General features: G+C 30.8%; 1 protein-coding gene and 1 long non-coding RNA gene across 2 annotated transcripts; both read left to right on the top strand.

Moving 5' to 3' along the window:
- The first annotated feature begins 17,299 nt into the window (after positions 1-17,299).
- On the top strand, positions 17,300-17,859 carry LOC118484827. Its single transcript, XR_004874602.1, has 3 exons — positions 17,300-17,453; positions 17,545-17,644; positions 17,732-17,859. It is a non-coding gene; the product is annotated as an uncharacterized LOC118484827 (long non-coding RNA).
- Positions 17,860-18,001: 142 nt separating this feature from the next.
- On the top strand, positions 18,002-19,261 carry LOC118485021. Its single transcript, XM_035981230.1, has 6 exons — positions 18,002-18,048; positions 18,172-18,304; positions 18,390-18,598; positions 18,704-18,824; positions 18,930-19,121; positions 19,217-19,261. Exons 1-6 carry the CDS (start codon positions 18,002-18,004, stop codon positions 19,259-19,261), a joined length of 747 nt encoding a protein of 248 aa, XP_035837123.1.
- The last annotated feature ends 192 nt before the right edge of the window (positions 19,262-19,453 follow it).

The raw sequence follows: 19,453 nt of genomic DNA on the forward strand, positions 1-19,453 counted from the left end.
ACTCGAACCCTTTTTGCTTTAGCACTTTTGGGTGTTACATACGTTACTTATCTAAAATCACAATCGAACACACTACTCAACTATTTAAACGCTAACCGTTCTGCATGTATTACGTGACTAAATGAATGCTTGTTGTTATGTTTACACGTGGAATGCTGTCTACCTGCCTTAACGACGTAGTACTATAGTTTGGACTCAGCACCCGTTCACACGGGGGTTGTTAAGGACAATTACTTGCATGGATTACGGTGGTAATCATGTATTGCGAACTGTCTCGGACATTCAACCTGCAGTCATTGGTATCAATAGATCCATGTCGATAATTAACATGATTCGTTTTCCTCTGTGTACGTGCTGGTGATGCGTAAACTATTTCGAACTCTATATGCTATTATCAAACTTGTATGCTCACCTTTACATTTTATGTATTGACTTTATTTTAACGTATGTGACAGGCAATTAGGATGCTTATCTGCTAGGAAGGCGAGCTAGGAATAAGCGTCTAGAGCATAGTTGTCTGTAGATCTTGCAGATCGAGTCTCTAGAAGCAATTAAACTATATTTATATTTTTATTTAAATCTGAGTTGTGAGAACAGTATATTTGACTAGATGCTTATCTGTAATAACTTGTTTTATTATTTGGGATACGGTATGGGATGTATTATTTAAACTAAATAGTAATGATAGTTGTTGTGGAAACTTCTGGACAATCTGTTTCGCTCAGTGCCATGCCCCGATGATTCCACCATCGGTTGGGGTGTGACACATATTACTCAAATTATAATTTTATGTTTATAATTTAAACTAGAACTCACTCAACTTAGCTTACTTTTTAGCATACATGTCATATTGAAGGCCACCCTACCTTGAAGTTTGGTATCCTCATGACCTTAGATGAGTTATTTGGATTTTTGTGGTTTTGTATATACTTATGTGACTTGATGTAACAAATACTGATGTTTTTTTTTTTTTTTTTGTAACGAACTATGATCTATAATCTGATACTTAAACCCAAATGTGAGGTCTTTTATGTTTGAGGCCTTACAACAAGTCTGAATCTTGTGGAAATCTAACACAAGGCTTAACTCGTCACCACTAGGAAGTCTAGGCAAGTTGGACCAAACTATGATTTTAGTTGCAAAATTTGTAACCATAAGTATAATATTAACTTTAGCAGTATCTCATTTTTGACCTAGCCACATGTTTGATGTCAAGAACAATTTTCTTAATGGAAACCTTCCCTTGGCAATTTATACATGTCAAGCAAGCTTTATTGGTGCAAGTAATCTAAACTATATGTGTCGACTAAAAAAGGCTTGAGTTATGGTATACATTGGTTTAAATATAAGAAGGGTAATGTAACAACTCCCAAAAGACCCTATGAAGAACCATAATCGAAACTCCGGACATGCACGCCAAGACTCAGCACATTAAACGAAGAAATCGAATATAGGACACTCAAGAGCGTCGCTGGGGATATCCCTATTCTCTCGCTACGCGCCGCAGGGTACCAAGACACGTGACACCATTGCCCGATAAATGGCAAAGCTATGCTGGTGACGGAGCTGACCTAGCCAATAGTTGACTGCTCAGGCGCCACGCGGGGGGAACCCTTATACCCCTTCTGCGACGCGACTGGAGTCCAGGTGAGGCTATATAAGGGGAGGGGTAGAACGAGTTCAATGCACCAGTTTCGACATAAAATCGATATTTCTTTCTCTCGTTCTGTTGTTCTAATACCCAAATCCCTGAAATTCGAAACTATGCTCTGTAGGAAGGGTACTAAACCCTGATCACTGGTACAATACCCTATCAATTAGATCATAAAACCAATCAACGGATGCCAAAGTGCTACCTGAATAAGGCTACACTTTGTTAACTACATTGAGGTTTTGATCTCGTGATTATCATTAAAGTTCGAATTGGGTTTCTTACACTAATACGTGTTGCATTGCATGTTTAACTAGGAATCCAGGCTTAATACCAGGAGGCTTCAAAAAAATCAAAACCCTAATTCTGCAAAGTGAGTCATTCTCTTTTACTTACAACATTGTGAGACATTCTCTTTTCTTCATATTATGTGATACTTAAATGTTTTTAAAACCCTAAATGTTTTCCAATTATATTTACAATGATTAAGTTTTTGCATTCTTAAATTACTACTGGTATGTAGGGTTTTATATACACTACTTGATAAGCTTTGCTATTGGACAACGAATTAGCCAATAGTGATATGACCACAGTCACCAAAACGGGCGTGTGACAAGTACTGATTTGAGTAATTGAAAAAAATAAACAAATGTAAAAACTCTTAATGTTGTAAATATAAGAATGTGTCTTTTATACAAATTAATGATCCCACCAGTATTTTTCGCTGATAAAATGTTTTTAAACGCGTTTCAGATGACTTAATGTGAAAGAAAGGAAAATGTTATGAAGTACTAGAAAGCTTAAATAAAGTTGCTATGTCACCAAAATAAAGAATAGGAAATGTGTTTTGTAGAACCAGCTAGGTTTTATCCCTATAAATTTTTTTTGATGTAATATGGGTTTTATCCCAACTGTTTAATATATACAATTTCGGTGTTTTAGAACTCTGAAATTTTTCCTAACTACGATCCTGAATAAATTTTCCGCTGCGAAATTAATAAACACCAGTACCACCATTGTATCTGCTCACGGCTCCCACAAGGGTGGGGTCGGGGGTTGTGACATGTAAGAAAGTCACTATAGAGTGACAAGTATCTAGGCGGAATCAAGTGGGAAGGGAAATTTTGTCCACAAGAGACAAAAGAATATACACATGTAAGTCACATGCCTTGAAACTTGCATATGCAGGTCACATGTTATTTCCCTCTATTTTTAAACGTTCGTAACTTTTTTATACGTCATTTGTTTCTAAAAAAATATACTATAAAAGCCTATCTTTTTAGCTTTAATATGAGTACCCTATTGTTATACTTTTCAAAAAAATTGAAAACCCAATTGCGTATTACACAGTGGACATAATGTAAAACACAATAAGTATCAAGTTAAGAACACACGGGAAAGTAGACCACAAACACAATCGATGGCAACAAATAAAAAACAAAAGGGACAACTAACTAAAACACAATGGATATAACGTAAAACATAGTGAGTATCAAACTAAAAACGCAATGGAAAGTAGACTAAAAACACAATTGATTACAGTAGATAAAAGACACAATTGATAACACCAAATAAAAGACACAATGGACAGCTAACTAACATACAATGGACAACTGATTGAAAACACAATGGTAAACAGACTAAAAACACAACGAATAAAAGTTTAAAACACTATGATCAGCAGATTAAAAGACAATGGACAACAAAACAAAAACACAATGGACAACAGATTAAAACACAATGGATAACAAACTAAACACAATGACCAGAACCTATAACACAATATATAGAAAACCTACCTAGTTGGAAAAAACAATGATCAGAACCAATAACACAATATATAGAAAACTCAAATATAACACCATCTTCATTGTGTCATACATTATGTGATAGGTTTTGATAATAATGCAACAGATAGAATCCAAATTAACATTGTGTTATAAGTTTTGATAATTACACAATGTATAGAAACGTGTATAAGTTTTGATAATTACACAATGTAGAGAAACCCAAGTAAAAACGTAATGATCAAAACCCGGCTGAAAGGCACAATGACAGAACCTTTAACAAATGCAAAGAAAACCTAGTAAAAATGAAATTTTTTTATTTTATTTTTATATAGCAATGTCATACTCATATTAACGATAAAAAACACTCGTTGTTATGGTGATTTAAAAAAATGTCGTATGAAAATGTTATGGGCGTTTTAAATTATTGGGGGGGAATTGGCATGAGTCTTGCATGTGGAGAGAGAAAGTCAATAAATGCAGGATTCTCGTTATGCCCTTCTACGATTATCTTTTTCCCTAAAATTAATCTCAACCCTCCAAATCTAAGATCAACAGAATAGAATTCTTCTTACTCTTCTTATTTATTTTGCCCTTTGTATTTGATCCTATCCACTAAAAAATACTTTATGATATGATTTCTAACAAACACATCCTGCTTGGTACTAAAATTTGCCAGTTTCGTTAGCTCCCACTACAAGAAATTTCGATCTTTACCTATATATAGCATGCGTGGGAAAAACATATAATGTGTTGGTAGTTGTGTTTACCTACATATAAATTAAGTGTCATGATGTCTAGACTCACGACTGTGGATGTAGATCATTGCTTTCACATCAGTTATGTGTACTAATTTATATGTGTGGCTGAAACTAATTTATATCTGTGGTTAGAAGTATGGTAATTTGTTTGGATGGCATCTAATGTGGCAACCGATGTGATATCTAACGTGGACTATAGTTATGACATATGTCATAAATATATGTGCGGGTGAAAGTAATATTATGTGTAGGTATTAATCCTAACATGTGAAAAAATAAAATATTGATGTGTTGGCAAATAATATAATGTGTACACATTAATCACGATATATGTAAACAATAATTTTTAAATATATACAAACAACTACAAAAAAAATATAGGAACGTATGCGACCAAATTAAATTTTTTAATACAAACATCATCGTTCAAACAACCAGGCAAAATACTTATACAAACAATACAAAATGGTTCATAAGTTACTAACGAGATATATAAAATTAATAAAATCACTTCACCCATCCAAACATTCACCACCCTTTGATGTATCACTTTGAGATTGTCTTGATGAAGGAGACGTTTTTAGGGGTGGGTGAGTTAGGTTTTTTTAGGTTTATGGTGGTTGGGAGAGGTTTTTTTAGGTTTTTGAGGTGTGTGGGGGAGGTGTTTAGGATTTTTGGGTTGTGGCATATATATATATATATGGAGAGGATCATGAGAAAACTACATATAAATGAGAAAACTAACAAACTAACTAAAAAAACCTAAAAAAAGCTAAAAAAACATACCAATTTTTTTTACAATTTTTTTATAAAAAAATCGCTATTTTTTATATATAAAAAAAAATAAAAAAAAAAACCTTGTACTGCACATGTGCATTATATGTGTACTACACATGTGCATTACAGGCTTAAATTTAGCTTCTTGAGTCTAGTTTAGCTTTTAGGGTTAGTTTTTTTTGGAGATTTAAGATTAGGATTAGGATTTTGGGTGTGGGGGGGGGGGGAGGGGGTTTAGGTTTTTGGGGCTAGGGGTGGGGGTGGGGGGGTTTAGGTTTTTTTCGGGTTTATGTTTAGGGTTTAGTGTTAGGTTTTCGGGAGGGGGAGGGGGTGGGGGGTTTAGGTTTTTGGGGGGTGGGGGGTTTAGGCTTTTGGTGGGAGGGTGAATTTAGGTTTTTTTTTTTTTTTTTGGGGGGGGGTGGGTGGGGGGGTTTAGGTTTTTGAGGGGTGTCGGTGGGGGTGGGTTAAGTGCTTTAGGCTTTCCGTATTAGTGCACATGTGCAGTACAAAACAATTCTTTTTTTTTTTTGAAATTTTTTTCCATACATAAAAAATAGCGATTTTTTATAAAATATTGTAAAAAAAATAAAAATATTTTTGGTATATTTTTAGTTAGTTTTTTGGTTTTCTCATTTAAATTAGTTTTCTCATTATCCATCCTATATATATATTTATTTACAAAACTCTCAGAACTCCTAATAAACAATCTTTTTATTTATATATTTTTATGTTTAGGATAATTTTATTAATATTATGTGTATTTTTATGATTACATACATGTTAAGAGTAATTTTATCAATTTTTATATGTAATTTTATAATTACACACATGTAAACTAGTTTTTTTACATATATGTAATTAGTTATTACACATATATATAATTTGGCTATTAAACATATGTAAACTATTTTTAACAAGTATGTAACCATAAAAATACATATAATAGAAGATAAAAAGATCCTAAATATATATATATATATATATATATATATATATATATATATATATATATATAAAATGATTGTTTATTAGGAGTTCTGAAAGTTCTGCAATTATTTAAAGTTTTGAAATAAACCCAACCCTATATATATATATATATATATATATATATATATATATATATATATATATATATATATATTTGAAGCCAATGAACAGTGTTTTAATTATTATAATAATATGTATAATTTTTTTAAAACTTCTATTATTTTAATATTATATAGTTTTTATACTTTTATTATTTTAATATTATAACAATTATTACTGTCTTTACTTTTTAAGTTGGATAATCTTGATGTCAACTGATACTAGTATTGAAAATACCTATACGGTCCGGTTTGTTATATATCGATACATGAAGTTAAAAATTGGCACCAGCCTGGGACGGAAAAAGCAAGTCGGTACCAAATTGATTTTGAAAATTTTTTAGTTCGGGAAATTCGGTACTACTACCCGGTACCATTTTCTCATCCCTGATCACGGGTAACGTACGAACAACAACGTTATCGCGCAATTTTTTTTGTTGATTTTCTTCAACTTTTAATGATTTATTTTTTTTAATCTCATGGGTAGGGATGAGCTCGGTGCCAACCGATACTGAATCGGCACTGCTACCGAAAATACCGGTTACAGTACCGGTATATGAAGGTAAAAACCGGTAGCGAATCGGTACCAGGAGCGCCAAAAGTCGGTACCGAATTGGTACTTAAGATCTTTCGGTTCGGGACATTTGGTACCACCCCGTACCATTTGCTCATCTCTGACCACGAGTTTGATATGAACAACATCATTCCAATACAACTTTTTTTTTGTTGATTTTCTTTCTGTTATCTTTTAGTATTTTTTCTATATTTTCTTGTCATTCTTGTTAGAGGTTCTGTTTATTTAGCAAGAAGGCAAATGATTAGCTACTTCCATCGTAGTTATTTCAAAACACATATAAATACAAACTAAATAACAAAAGCAGTTTGCCGTAACGTGACGATTGTTAAACTCATAGCTATATTTATTTAGCAAGAAGGCAAATCATTACCTACTTCCCATAGTGATACTTCCCATATCCAACTTACACGTTCAAAAAGGCATAACTTGCCTATAAAATCCCCTTTTTCTTTTTGCCAAATAAATAAATATTAGGTTTACCTTCATGGGTCTTGTGTCGGGTCAACTATGTCTTTGTTGACCACAAAAGAATCTTTGTTGACATTACAAAGATATTCAGGACGGGTCTTGTAGTCGGGTCAAACTATGTCTAATATCTCTAGCCTATCAAGAGTCGAGTAGTAATAGGAAAAATTCTTTTTAAAATTATTAGGTGTGAAGGGGCATGAAGAGAGGACGGTAAGCACCATGTGGCAGCCACCTAAGTAAGAATGTGTGATTAAAAAAAAAACAGGGTGGTGTTGGGTGTGGAAAGAACCCCGTTATATTCATGTATCATTGATGGTTTGATAACTTTTTATTGGTAGTGTTTGATATGCGGGAATGAGTGACAGAATGGGACGGACGATTGTGGGAGAATGAAAAACAAGGGTGTTTGGTCAGTCAATGGAATGGAATCACCTATTACACAAGGAACCACATTTTTTTCTAAACACTAAAAATTCATTCCACCACTCGTGATCTATTTTTTTTTATTGTATTCCCTCTTTCATCTTTCATCACCACCACTACTCCATTATGTACCCTATCACTATATATGATATGAAAACTAAAAAACCTAAAAAAGTTGTGTTGTGTTTCTATGTTGTACAACATTTTTGTACTAAATTTTTTTTACTTGATTTTTTGTGCAATATTTTTTTATGTTAGATTTTTTTTTGTACTAGATTTTTTGTTATGTATGTTTAAAAAGGGTTTGTGTTTTAAGACCAAAATATCATTTCATCATATATTTATATAATGAGTGTCACATGTTATCTCCATAATCTTTCTTAAACTACTTAAGACAAAACCCACTTTTTAGTGGATCTTTCTCATACAACCAGTATTTACTTCTTCTATTCTCTCATATTCTTTTTTTTTTTATCAACACTTAAGTTTCAGCCATTTATCAATTAAAGTACGCTGTGTAGCTTCGTAACATTATATCTATATATATATATAAACATGCTAAATAAGGGCTGAGGTGTCATGTTGTAAGAGCTTGAGAGATGATGTGGCATCACCATAGGGCTTCTTGAAAATGGTTTTGGCTCCAAAAAAATCCTTCTTATGTAAATGGGTTAGGCGGGATCCGGATTAGTTATTTTCGACCCGATATGCAAACAAATTCGGATCCATATATATAGCAGATTTGGTTCGTAATATTCACTTAAAATATCATTCTTGATCTTTCTCCTACACGCCAACCAAGAAACCCTTTCTTCTTCTACCAGTAAAACATTGTTCGTCGGAGATCTTCATCGGTAATCTGAATCTATTCGAAATCTAATATCATTCTTCTCTATGTTGTTTAAGTAATGCATTTTCAATGATTTTGTTTCCGTTTCATATATTGTTGATTTATTTATTAGCAGTATTATAAATGGATTTTGTTGTTGTTCTTTATTCCTTTGTTTTTTATTAAACCGGAAACGCAAACTATGTTCGTTTGTTTTGTTCTTATGTGTTTGTGCTGTTATTGGTATGAGCAGATTGTTTTTGAAAAATTGTGTGTTTTACGAGATTACTTTTAGTGTTTGATTCCGTTCCGATTTACTTTATATATATTCAATGTTATACAACGAACTGTTTTTGTTCTTGATCTTTTATTTATTATTCAACGGGAACCGGCAACCATTGTGGAGATTATTTGTTGTTTATTGTTGATGTTAGTGGGTATGATATAAACTTAGGTTAATATTTGTTGATTTTGTAGTAATGGATTGTGTTTTGATTAAGTTGAATTTTTCTGTTGGTTGCATACTGTATTTGAAAGAGAATTGGGATTTTGTTAATGTATTCAACTTTTTTCTTAATTCTAGATATTATTTTAACTATCATTCTTGAACTACTTATGTGTTGATGATCTAATTATATATTTTATCGTGTCATTTTCCAGGCATCAGTCGAAAGCTGAAATGGTTTATGGATTCGCTGCGTGTATCCGTGACAACGTCAGGAAATCGTTGGTTAGTGTTAATCCTATAACAATGTTTGTCCTGGATAATTATTCTTTAAAAATGTTGTCTGTGATTATACATCTTATAATTACTATTAACATTAGCTTCTATGTTTGTGTGTAGACACTTCCGGCATTGTATGGGGATTGGATTAAAAAATTTGACTACCCAGAAAAGGAAGCTTGTATCCGCACTTTAGATGGTAGGATTTTTAAAGTAAAAATTATTAAGCTCGCGTACAACTACTATCTTTATAACGGTTGGTTTGATATGGTAACTTCTTTGAAGCTACCATCCAATTCCTGGTTGGTTTTTCAATTTGAAGAAGCTTTATCTCCTTTTCGCCTCATCTACTTTTATCAAGATATATCTCTTGCGCCGTCTGATTTTTTCCACTACCAACCTGGACATCTAAAGGACAGAGATAATTGCATGGTACTTTTCCAATTTAAAGAACATTTGTTTCACATTTTATTTTATGTATGGACATCATCTGACTTTCTTTATGTGTTTTGCATATCACGTGTAGTATGTGGATAGGATGTTTGTTCATCACAAAATGTTCAATACTATTCCGAGATATCCTGCTGTGGTACGATCGTCAGGTAATCGTAAATGGTTGGTCCGTATGGAGGTTTTTGACGATGAAGTTTATATCACAACTGGTTGGAGTCGCATCAAAAAGGAGATGTCTATTACTGATCATCATTTGGTTGTAATTGAGATGGTTGATTTGAGGAACTATGATTTGAGTGTTTTCTGTTGCAAGCCTACCCTATTAACTCTACCACCAGAACTACATGATACAAAAATAGAACCTATCGATGAGTTGATTGAAGTTTCTGATGATGATTTGCCCAAACCCATTCCTGTAGTTGGTGTTGAAGAAAATATGGATGACGAAGTACCGGTTGTATTTCGTGTGGACAATCATTACGTAAGTTATATATTTTTACATTTTCATAGTACTAATGTATGTTGTGTTTTAATATATTTTATAATTTTTTTATTCCTTTTTAATTACTTTAATGTTTATTTTGTTTTATTGGCATTCGTAGCGTCTGAAAAAGAAGTGGGCACAAGCCCATGATTTGGATCGTAAGATGGAATTGATTATACAGGACTCCGCTGGTTTGACTTGGAACGTATCCATTGGTGTCGAGCACTCTCAAGGATGTCCGAGGTACAACGTTTGTGGCATGAATCAGTTCGTTCGAGACAAACAGTTGGGATGGGATGAAGAGTTTAATATGGTTTATGTCAAGAGTAAAGGTATGTTGATTTACCGTTGAGGTGGTGAAGTTAGATGGTATGTGTTAGTGGTTAAATTCCGTATAACGCTATTTTGGTGATTACAAAACAATGGATTTATGTTTTTGTCTTTGGTTATTTTGTGAACTACGTGTGTTTATGTTGCTACGGTACTTTTGTTTTACTAACGATAGGGCAGATTACTACGGTTTTCATGTATTGTACATTTGTTTTTATCTTCGCTTATTAACGTGTTGGATGATGTTTTCTTAATTGTTTAATGCTACTAATTTGGTTATTTGTATGATAATGGTACGAATCATAAGTTTTTATTAATTGATATGTTGTAAGAATTTTATATCATATTATATGTAACACGTTTTATAGATTATTTATAACAAATTCAATCTTTAATTAACTTGATATTGAATACCGAATAAATTCACCAGACGAATATTAACTTCCTTCCATATTTATTACACACATTTGCAGAAATGTTTTTATCTTTGGAAATATATTGTTTCTATTCATGGATTAACTTTATGATCAAGCTAATCAAATTGACAATTTAATCAAATTTATTTTACCAATCATTAAGAGCTTATATGTTTTAAAAAAACTTCCAAATATAATTTACAATACCGAATAATCATTAAGAGCTTATTAACGTTTTATATATTATTTATAACAAATTCAATCTTTAATTAACTTGATATTGAATACCGAATAAATTCACCAGACGATATTCAAACTTCATTCCATATTTTTTACACACATTTGCAGAAATGTTTTTATCTTTGGAAATATATTGTTTCTATTCATGGATTAACTTTATGATCAAGCTAATCAAATTGACATTTTAATCAAATTTATTTTACCAATCATTAAGAGCTTATATGTTTTAAAAAAACTTCCAAATATAATTCACAATAATTTCTAAAGATATTCTTATCGCATTGAACATCATTCATTGCATTTTTAAAAAAAACTTCCAAATTTATATTGTGTGTTGGTTTTCTTTGTGCTGAATTTCAATCGAATCTCGATTGAATTCCAATCTAATTTCAACCGAGATATCCATAAAAATCATAATACAAACATTAATAAACAAGTTCACCTAAACCATAAGTCTTTCGTATTTAGATGAGAATCGCTCTTTTTTTTGACTATATGAATACATATTTCATAACTTTTGAATTATTTGATTCAAAATATGTAAATACATAATTTAAATACATTTTCAATGTAAATAAATTTTCATCATCTATTTGTTAAATGTTATTGCAATATTCTATAATATCATAAATAGTTTTACATAAAATACGCGTTTTTTACAAATAATATACCAACATTTAAGTTGATGATATTGTAGTTTTTTGAAATTAACTATATTAATATATATCAAATATATCGTATAGTAAATTGTAATGTTTCCAAAGATATTTTTTTATTAGAACAGAAACATAAATTGATTGTTAATAGTTATTGAAAAAGTTGTTAAAACAAGTAATAAGTAACGACTTTTAAGATAATTATTTTTTAAATCCTTTTTTTAGAAAGATTTATATATATATGAAACAGATTTGATATATTTTTTTTAATACTAACAGATTTCCAATATATAATTGAAGTCCTATAAATACCAATTTTTTGTGTAATTCTTTCTCATTATTCAATTCTTATACACAACACCTCCACTTTCACGGTTAGGTATTGTATAATGTATTATTCAAATTTTTATATTCCATTGATAGTTGTCAAGTTGTTATACAATAACTTTTTATACAATCCTTTTTTTTATTTAGGTTTCAGATTATTACGAATCATGGAACGTATTGGGGATGACATGATTTTTGAAGAGATCTTATCGAGACTACCTGCAAAGGCAGTTTGTCGTTTCAAATGTGTTTCTAAACAATGGTGTTATGAGTTATCTACACCAAAGTTTGTTTTAATACATACTCGACGAGTTTCAAACTTACCACAAAAGAAGCTGATCTCATTGAATGAAAATTCCATTGTCGTTGACGACATAGTATCTGGCAACTTGGAAGTCGATACCAGAAAAATCGTCACTTTTCCATATGATGTCGAGCCATCCTTATTAAGCATTATAGGTTTGTTTAACGGACTTATTTTACTTTGCATTAAGAGGACTGATTCCAATGAGCTCGTCCTTTGGAATCCAACGACTAGGCGTTTTAAGTTGATATCGGACGACTATTTTAGTCGTTATTTTGGTCGACACAACGATACGGGTGGGATGTTCGTTGACGAGCACAACGATCTGAAGGTGCTTCATATTAACTGTTACTGGGGGGCAGTTACTGCTCGTGTATATTCATGACATAATGGCTCATGGAGGAAGTTGAATTTCTTGAACGGATCTATGTTAGGTTCAAACTTTTATTCATGGTCTCCTGGAATTTATTCGGGAAAAACAATATACTTCACTGTTTCCAATTACTGGATTCCACCTGGTGAAAGGAACATTGTTGCTTTTGATGTTATATCTGAATCCTTTAGTATACTTCGTTTTCCCGAGCGTATTGAAGTCAATCCTTGCCAAGCACATTTTCTATCAATTTCCAACAAGCTACATGTCATTGTCGTTCAATATGCAGGTAAACTAATTGCAGATTTGGTCAAGTATGAGCAGAATAACTGGATCAATGTATTTTCTTTCAATAAGGCTCGCATTGTTGAACATTTGGAGCCGCAGGAAAGGACAAATATAATTCAAGACAACAAGTGGTTTATAACCAGTATTTGGGGAGATACTGTTGAAGTTATCCTTTGCAACGATTCTTTGAAGTATATTCAACATGTTGACTGCTACAACGGACCGAAAGGCGCATTATTTTTCGAGACAATCCTTTCGCCTTTCTGTTAGAAAAATTTAATTAAATTGATACTATTTCATCTTTTGTTTATCGAACTATGTAATTTGTTTCAAGTATCTTGCGTTTTATCTTTTCCTTAGTTTAATAATAAAAGAATTAAGTCTATTATGTGTCATGTTTAATTTTTTAAAAAAAATTGCTGTATTAAATTACATATTTTATCATTCATTGTGGTAACATGCCTTCTTTATTACCAAATACCCTAATTGAAATTAAATCAATCCAAAAAAAAAAAAATACAAAAGTTGTATAGATATTATCTATATATATTTGATGTTTCTAAATATAGATATTAATTTCTAACACCACAATTATCGTTAACAATAAACATATGTTTTAGAAAGATTTTAAATTATTACTCATAGAACATAATTCTTTCGGCTAACACTTATTATTTTGTATCTGATTTAGTATACATATATATATAGATTCGAATTAAATTAATATATATTACTTGGTAGTTGCATAATATCTAACATTGGTAAGGTAAATTAATGATTACCTCTACAATATCTTGTCAAAGTACTTTTACAATTTTCTTTTTTTTTAAAATATTAATCCTACCGGTTATTCAAAGATCCGACCCATCTAAACATGAGATAAAGTTCATCTGGTTTTATATCATTAGTTTTATCCTACACTACACCCAAGAAACCCTTTGTTCTACAACCGCTACTTCCAATCTTCAAGAAATTCGTAATCGGTAAGTTCTTAACTATTGATACGTAGTGTTATTTTGGTTGCATTTGTTCATGAAGATTTTTTTATAATTTTTCTTCCGTATCAGTTTGTTGTTGCTGTATCTTATTTCTTAATGACGGATCTGGTTTTGATAGAAATATTATTCGTTTTGATATTTTAGTTTTGATTAATCTTGAAACTCTCGGCATTATGTAAACACTTTGTTCTTTTGTTTTCACCAAGTTGATTTTACTTTTTAAAGCTGATGGTTGTTTATGGAAGATTTGTTTATCTTACTATGTGCACTAATCTATGTCTTGGATCTTATACAAGGAGATATTTATTTGAAATTTTTTGTGATTTATTTTTTAATATATTGATAATTTTTTATCAAATTATTTTTTTCTTTGTATGCATGTCGTCATATTGATATATAAGGTTCAAAAAACAGACATGGATGTATGTATTTGTCTTTTTTTTTTATACAGTTGTGAAATTTATTTTTTTTTGGTATTCTATCCAAAAGATAAATTCGTATGACATAAGTTAACTATAAGATTTGGTTTTTTTTAATAATATTTTTGTTAAAAGTAATTTGTATGATGAATATGTATTTATATTTAATAATATTTCTAATGCTCTCTTACGCTTAACACTTTTGGCAGTTCAATTTCTGGTTGTGTTGATAATGGGGGACAATTCCGATGATGATGTTCTTGAAATATCTCGTGATGAGTACGTTCATAAAGTAGACGAGGTAAAGTAGTAATATCTATAAACTTGTCTTTCGTTAATTGATATATTACAGTATTTAAGTTGCCAAATCTTCCTTTTTAGGCGTTACGTAAAGATTATGGTTTCTTTTTTTTCACATGAAGAACGAAATGTCGACCAGGTAATCGTATATTTATATAAAACTATGTGTTTACATAATGTTCATATGATATTTAGCAATAACAGTTCTCATGTACATTTTTGATGTTAATGTAAAATGTCCCATTTTAACAAGATCTTTGCATTCAGCAACAAGATGCTATTGCCATGAAGGAGCGAGTTGGAGAAACAATTAAACCCAAACAACATGAGTTTGATTGTACTTCCAAAGGAATTATAGATGAAGGATCTCAATCTCTCAAAAATGATGTAAGTTATGAGATTTATACAAATAATATTAATTTGTTAACTATAATATGGTGTCGTTGAGAAGTTAACAAATTTGGTAATCATAAAGGTAAAGGAAAATATAAGGTCTGCTGGTAGTTCCAAGACTAAGAAGCGTCTGCATGGAAACAAATCTAGAAAACCCACTATTCATGAAGATCCAGAGTTTTTGAATTTTACACGTAAAGGGGAATACAGGCTGGTATTTTTTTTTCTCAGATAATCTTTACATTTAAATAAATTAATGTTATTATTGGATGTTTAAAGAGTAAAATGTTAGATACACGTTGTTACATGCAGCGTCTTCCTGTCGGGGTATCAAACCGTGCTGGGTTTTCAAAGAAGCGTCATACACTTAAGTTTGAAAACCTGCAGGGGCAGGTTACTGTTTATGAAGTCAAACCGGAAAAAAACGGAAGTGCATTACGCTATTCAGTCATAAACTGGCCTTTATTTATGACGGAAAACAATTTAAATGATGGTGACATGCTTGATTTTACTTATTTGACTTCAAAGAAGACCGTCATCTTAAAAAATGTCCGATATGTCTAAGCGATAGTGCACCTATGTTTGTTAAACTGTCTCAAGAAAAACGGTTTGGTCTTTGTTTTGGTAACCATCTTTTGAACATGTACCTTAATGGACTTTTCTCCTAATAGATTTTTGTATGGGGCGTAAGTGTTGTGTATATTTTGAATGTTTATTTTTATGTTTGTTTATACAACTATAAATGATTATTACGACATGCATACATCTAATTTCAAAAAAAATAAGAGAAATACATCTAATTATACAAATACATAGATCCATTAAACTATGTATTCTCAATTTTTGTATTGAAATTTGTTTGCTACTTATTTTCATTGACCATATTATTTATCATCAGAAACATTAAATTATACCTATCTTATTATGCGGTTTAGTATATCGAATAAAAAATTATCTAGGTGTATTTTTGAAAAAATATTTAACAAATATACTATACATATGGACACTTTTTTAATAGACGATGTATTAATAAGGTAACTTTATCATCTTCATTTACTCTATTAATTTCTCAATCAAAAAATAATGTATCAAGAAGGTTGAACCTCCATGCTTTAATTTAATCGACCATTTTTTGAATTATTAAAAATTGGATTAAGTTAGCATTACAAAATTTTTAATTGGTTACTCTTAATTTGATAAAGATGTAGATTTCAATATTTGTCGAATATCAATTATAAAATATGATGGTTTTCTAACTTCCAAATTTAAAGTTAATTATCAATCCATTCCAAATGTAAGTATCATTACACAAGTTAGTATCCAATTTTTTTTTTAATTATTAAATCCCAGTCAGTGAAAAATATTATTATTGAATACACATCCATTATTTAACTAACACGACATCGAGTAAACGGAAAGTTGGCTATTAAATTAAAGATTAACTTTAATCACTTCTAAATTTAAGTTTGATTCCATAGTTGTTGTTAGGTTTTTTTGGAAAATTGTTAAAAGTCTACAAGGTAGTTTTGTTATTTACGGAAACTAACTATGGTCAACATTTACAAAATATCATTTTCAAGATTTCGTCCAATCTAAATTTTTTTTAGAGTTGTTAATTAATGAATTAAAGAGTCATCGTTTTTGAAAATTTCCAAACATAGTTTTCAATAATTTCCAAAGGCAATATTAACATATTCGATATTTGATTTTTATTTTACATGTCAATACACTTTCTTAAAATAACTTTCTGTATACCTGTATGTATCGATTATAAATACACTGTTGTAAACTTTCATTATCACCACATTTTATCACTTTTATTCTCTCTACCAAAATTGATAAACTTAGTTCGCGATGGAAACCAAAAAAATAACCATGTTGTCTAAGGTTAATGCCATGTCGAATAACTATACATTGAGGTTGAAGATAGTTTCGTTGTGGCGGAAGATGATGCATGGACGCCCCAATGTGACATATCGCGTTGACATGATATGCATGGACGAACAGGTTTTTACTGAATATTGTTTTTTATATTGTTAAATTATTTAGTGTATTAGTTACGTTTGATGTGTTTATTAATAGGTTTTGACATAAAGTTTTATAATTATTTATTTATTTTCAGGGTGATATGATTTTGGCAAATTGTCTTCATAAGATATTGCAAAGGTTTGATCATCATTTTAAACTCGACGAAGTTCTTTTCATTAGCAGGGCATCTATTGCTCCAAATAATGCAACTATCAACTACACCAATGATAAGCGGAAGTTAACATTTACTCTGTTCAGTCAGATTGAAAAAAGTGTTGATTGGTGTGGTCCCAAGTATTCTTTCTCTTTTGTGAATTTCAAAGATGTTGTTGAAAATAAAGTTGATGTTGGTACAACCGTTGGTAAATATTTTAACTCAAGATTTATAATTATGTTTGAAGTATGTTTCGTTTTGATTGTTTTTCCAATTTACCATTATTCCCTTCTATATAGATTTCATAGGGTATGTTGAAGTCTGCTTTAATATGGAAGACACGGATAAAAAAGATGGTTCCAAAGGCAAGAGATTGAACATAAGAGTTAAGGATATTGAGTGAGTATTTTACTTCATCCCTAAAACATCCGTTATATTTTGTTTTTTATAAAGGCCTTTCATATAGATTTATTATTTAACATGTAGGGGTCATCAAGTTATTGCTACTTTGTGGGATTCATTTGCCATAGAAATGCATGATTACTTCAATAATCCAAACAGAGAAAAGCATGTCGTTGTTTTGATTCACTTTGGTGTTGTCAATCTTTACAGAGGTATTAATCAACATCATTTTGATTGAAAACTGTACTGTTTAAATTGGTTTTGTCAATCAACTTTATTAACATCCTATATAATTTATTCATTTGTTTTTTTGTAGATAAGAAAGGTTTGTCAACTTCCTTTGATATCAGTAGAATGTTCATCAATTCTGATCTTGATGAAATAACATCACTCAAGAAGTGGTAAGAAAGAATATTTTAATTTAGTATTTATCAAACATTAGTATTAGATGTTTGTTTAAATTTATAATTTCCTTAACAAGAAGCTTAGCTACCTAATACCTTTTCATTTGTTGAATGTTATAGCTTTGTTGACAAGTTTGCATCTACACCATCTGAAAGTGACAATGCTGGCTCATATATGATATCATCTGCTGAGGATGAGTTTCTGAACAACACTGGTTTTGTTTTGTCAGCTTATCTCAGTACCATTCAAAAGGTTATATCACCTTATTGATTTTTTTATTTATCATAATAAATAACAGTTTGATTAAATTACATGTATTTTTTCTTTAATTCATTAGCCCAAGAAGGTCATTTTAGTTGGTACAGTAATCGGGATATGCACTGATAAAATCTGGTACTATAATGCATGCAACCACTGCAAATCCAGTGTCGAAGAAACGTATGTGACTGTTGAAAATGAGGATGGTTCTGGTTGTTGTGATGAGAAAAGGATTGTCATGTGTACAAACGCTAAATGTAAAGGAGTTGATATTGTGTCCTTTCCTCGGTATGTTTTTATAAAACTTTTTTGATAAAATTTTTTTTAAATGTTTTTAATTTTCAGGTTACTAATCCTGAAAATTTATATTTTGTTGTGATTAAACTAAAATAGATACAAGATTCCTATTCGCGTGCAAGACTCATACGGCACCGTGACTCTTACACTATTTGATTTTGAGGCTTTTAAGCTTTTCAAAAAAACTGCAAAAGAGTTGGTTGAAGTGCATAATGAGGTACTTTAGCCTACTAATTATGTTTTTATTAATAATATTTATGAATATTGTATTTATTTTGCGTAATTATTTACAAAAATCCTTATTGATTTTTGTACGTGATAGGAGTTGGCTTCTGGAGGCGTTCCCAAACCTTATCCGGAATTGTTTGACATTTTAGTTGGGAAAAAACTTGGTTTTATCATCAATGTTTTAGAGTTTAACATTATACACCAAGTTGAGAACTACGGAATCTCAATGCTCACCTCTGATCCGAATATTCTTGCTGGTCTCTACTCTAAATTTAAAATACATGAGGTATAAAACCTCGTGTCATTACTAGAAGTTGGGTTTTCGTTAAATGTTGAAAAACCTTTAAAGTTGCAATTCATATTTATTTTGTATTGATACAGTATGAGAACTCTGAATCAACCGAGGCTCAACCTTCTGGAATTTAATCTGTTGCTTGTGAAGTTTCAAAGGTTTTTATTGTTTACAGCTAAATTATTTAATAATTATAATTATACTTAAATGCACGTAGTGTTTGGAATTATTTTAGTCTTACCAATAATTTTATATGTTTCAGGATGAGGTTTCTTTCACTGGTGATAACCAAACACCGTTGTCCAAAGGTTTGGAGAATGATGCAA

This window comes from Helianthus annuus, chromosome 12, assembly GCF_002127325.2.
Source record: "Helianthus annuus cultivar XRQ/B chromosome 12, HanXRQr2.0-SUNRISE, whole genome shotgun sequence".
NCBI lineage: Eukaryota > Viridiplantae > Streptophyta > Magnoliopsida > Asterales > Asteraceae > Helianthus > Helianthus annuus.

Bases quoted from the DNA above. Each gene is read 5' to 3' on its own strand.
- LOC118485021 (XM_035981230.1), top strand. From the start codon at position 18,002: ATGTTCATCAATTCTGATCTTGATGAAATAACATCACTCAAGAAGTG. The intron at 18,599-18,703 runs GTATGTTTTTAT...AAACTAAAATAG, and splicing joins GATATTGTGTCCTTTCCTCG to ATACAAGATTCCTATTCGCG. The intron at 19,122-19,216 runs GTATAAAACCTC...GTATTGATACAG, and splicing joins CTAAATTTAAAATACATGAG to TATGAGAACTCTGAATCAAC.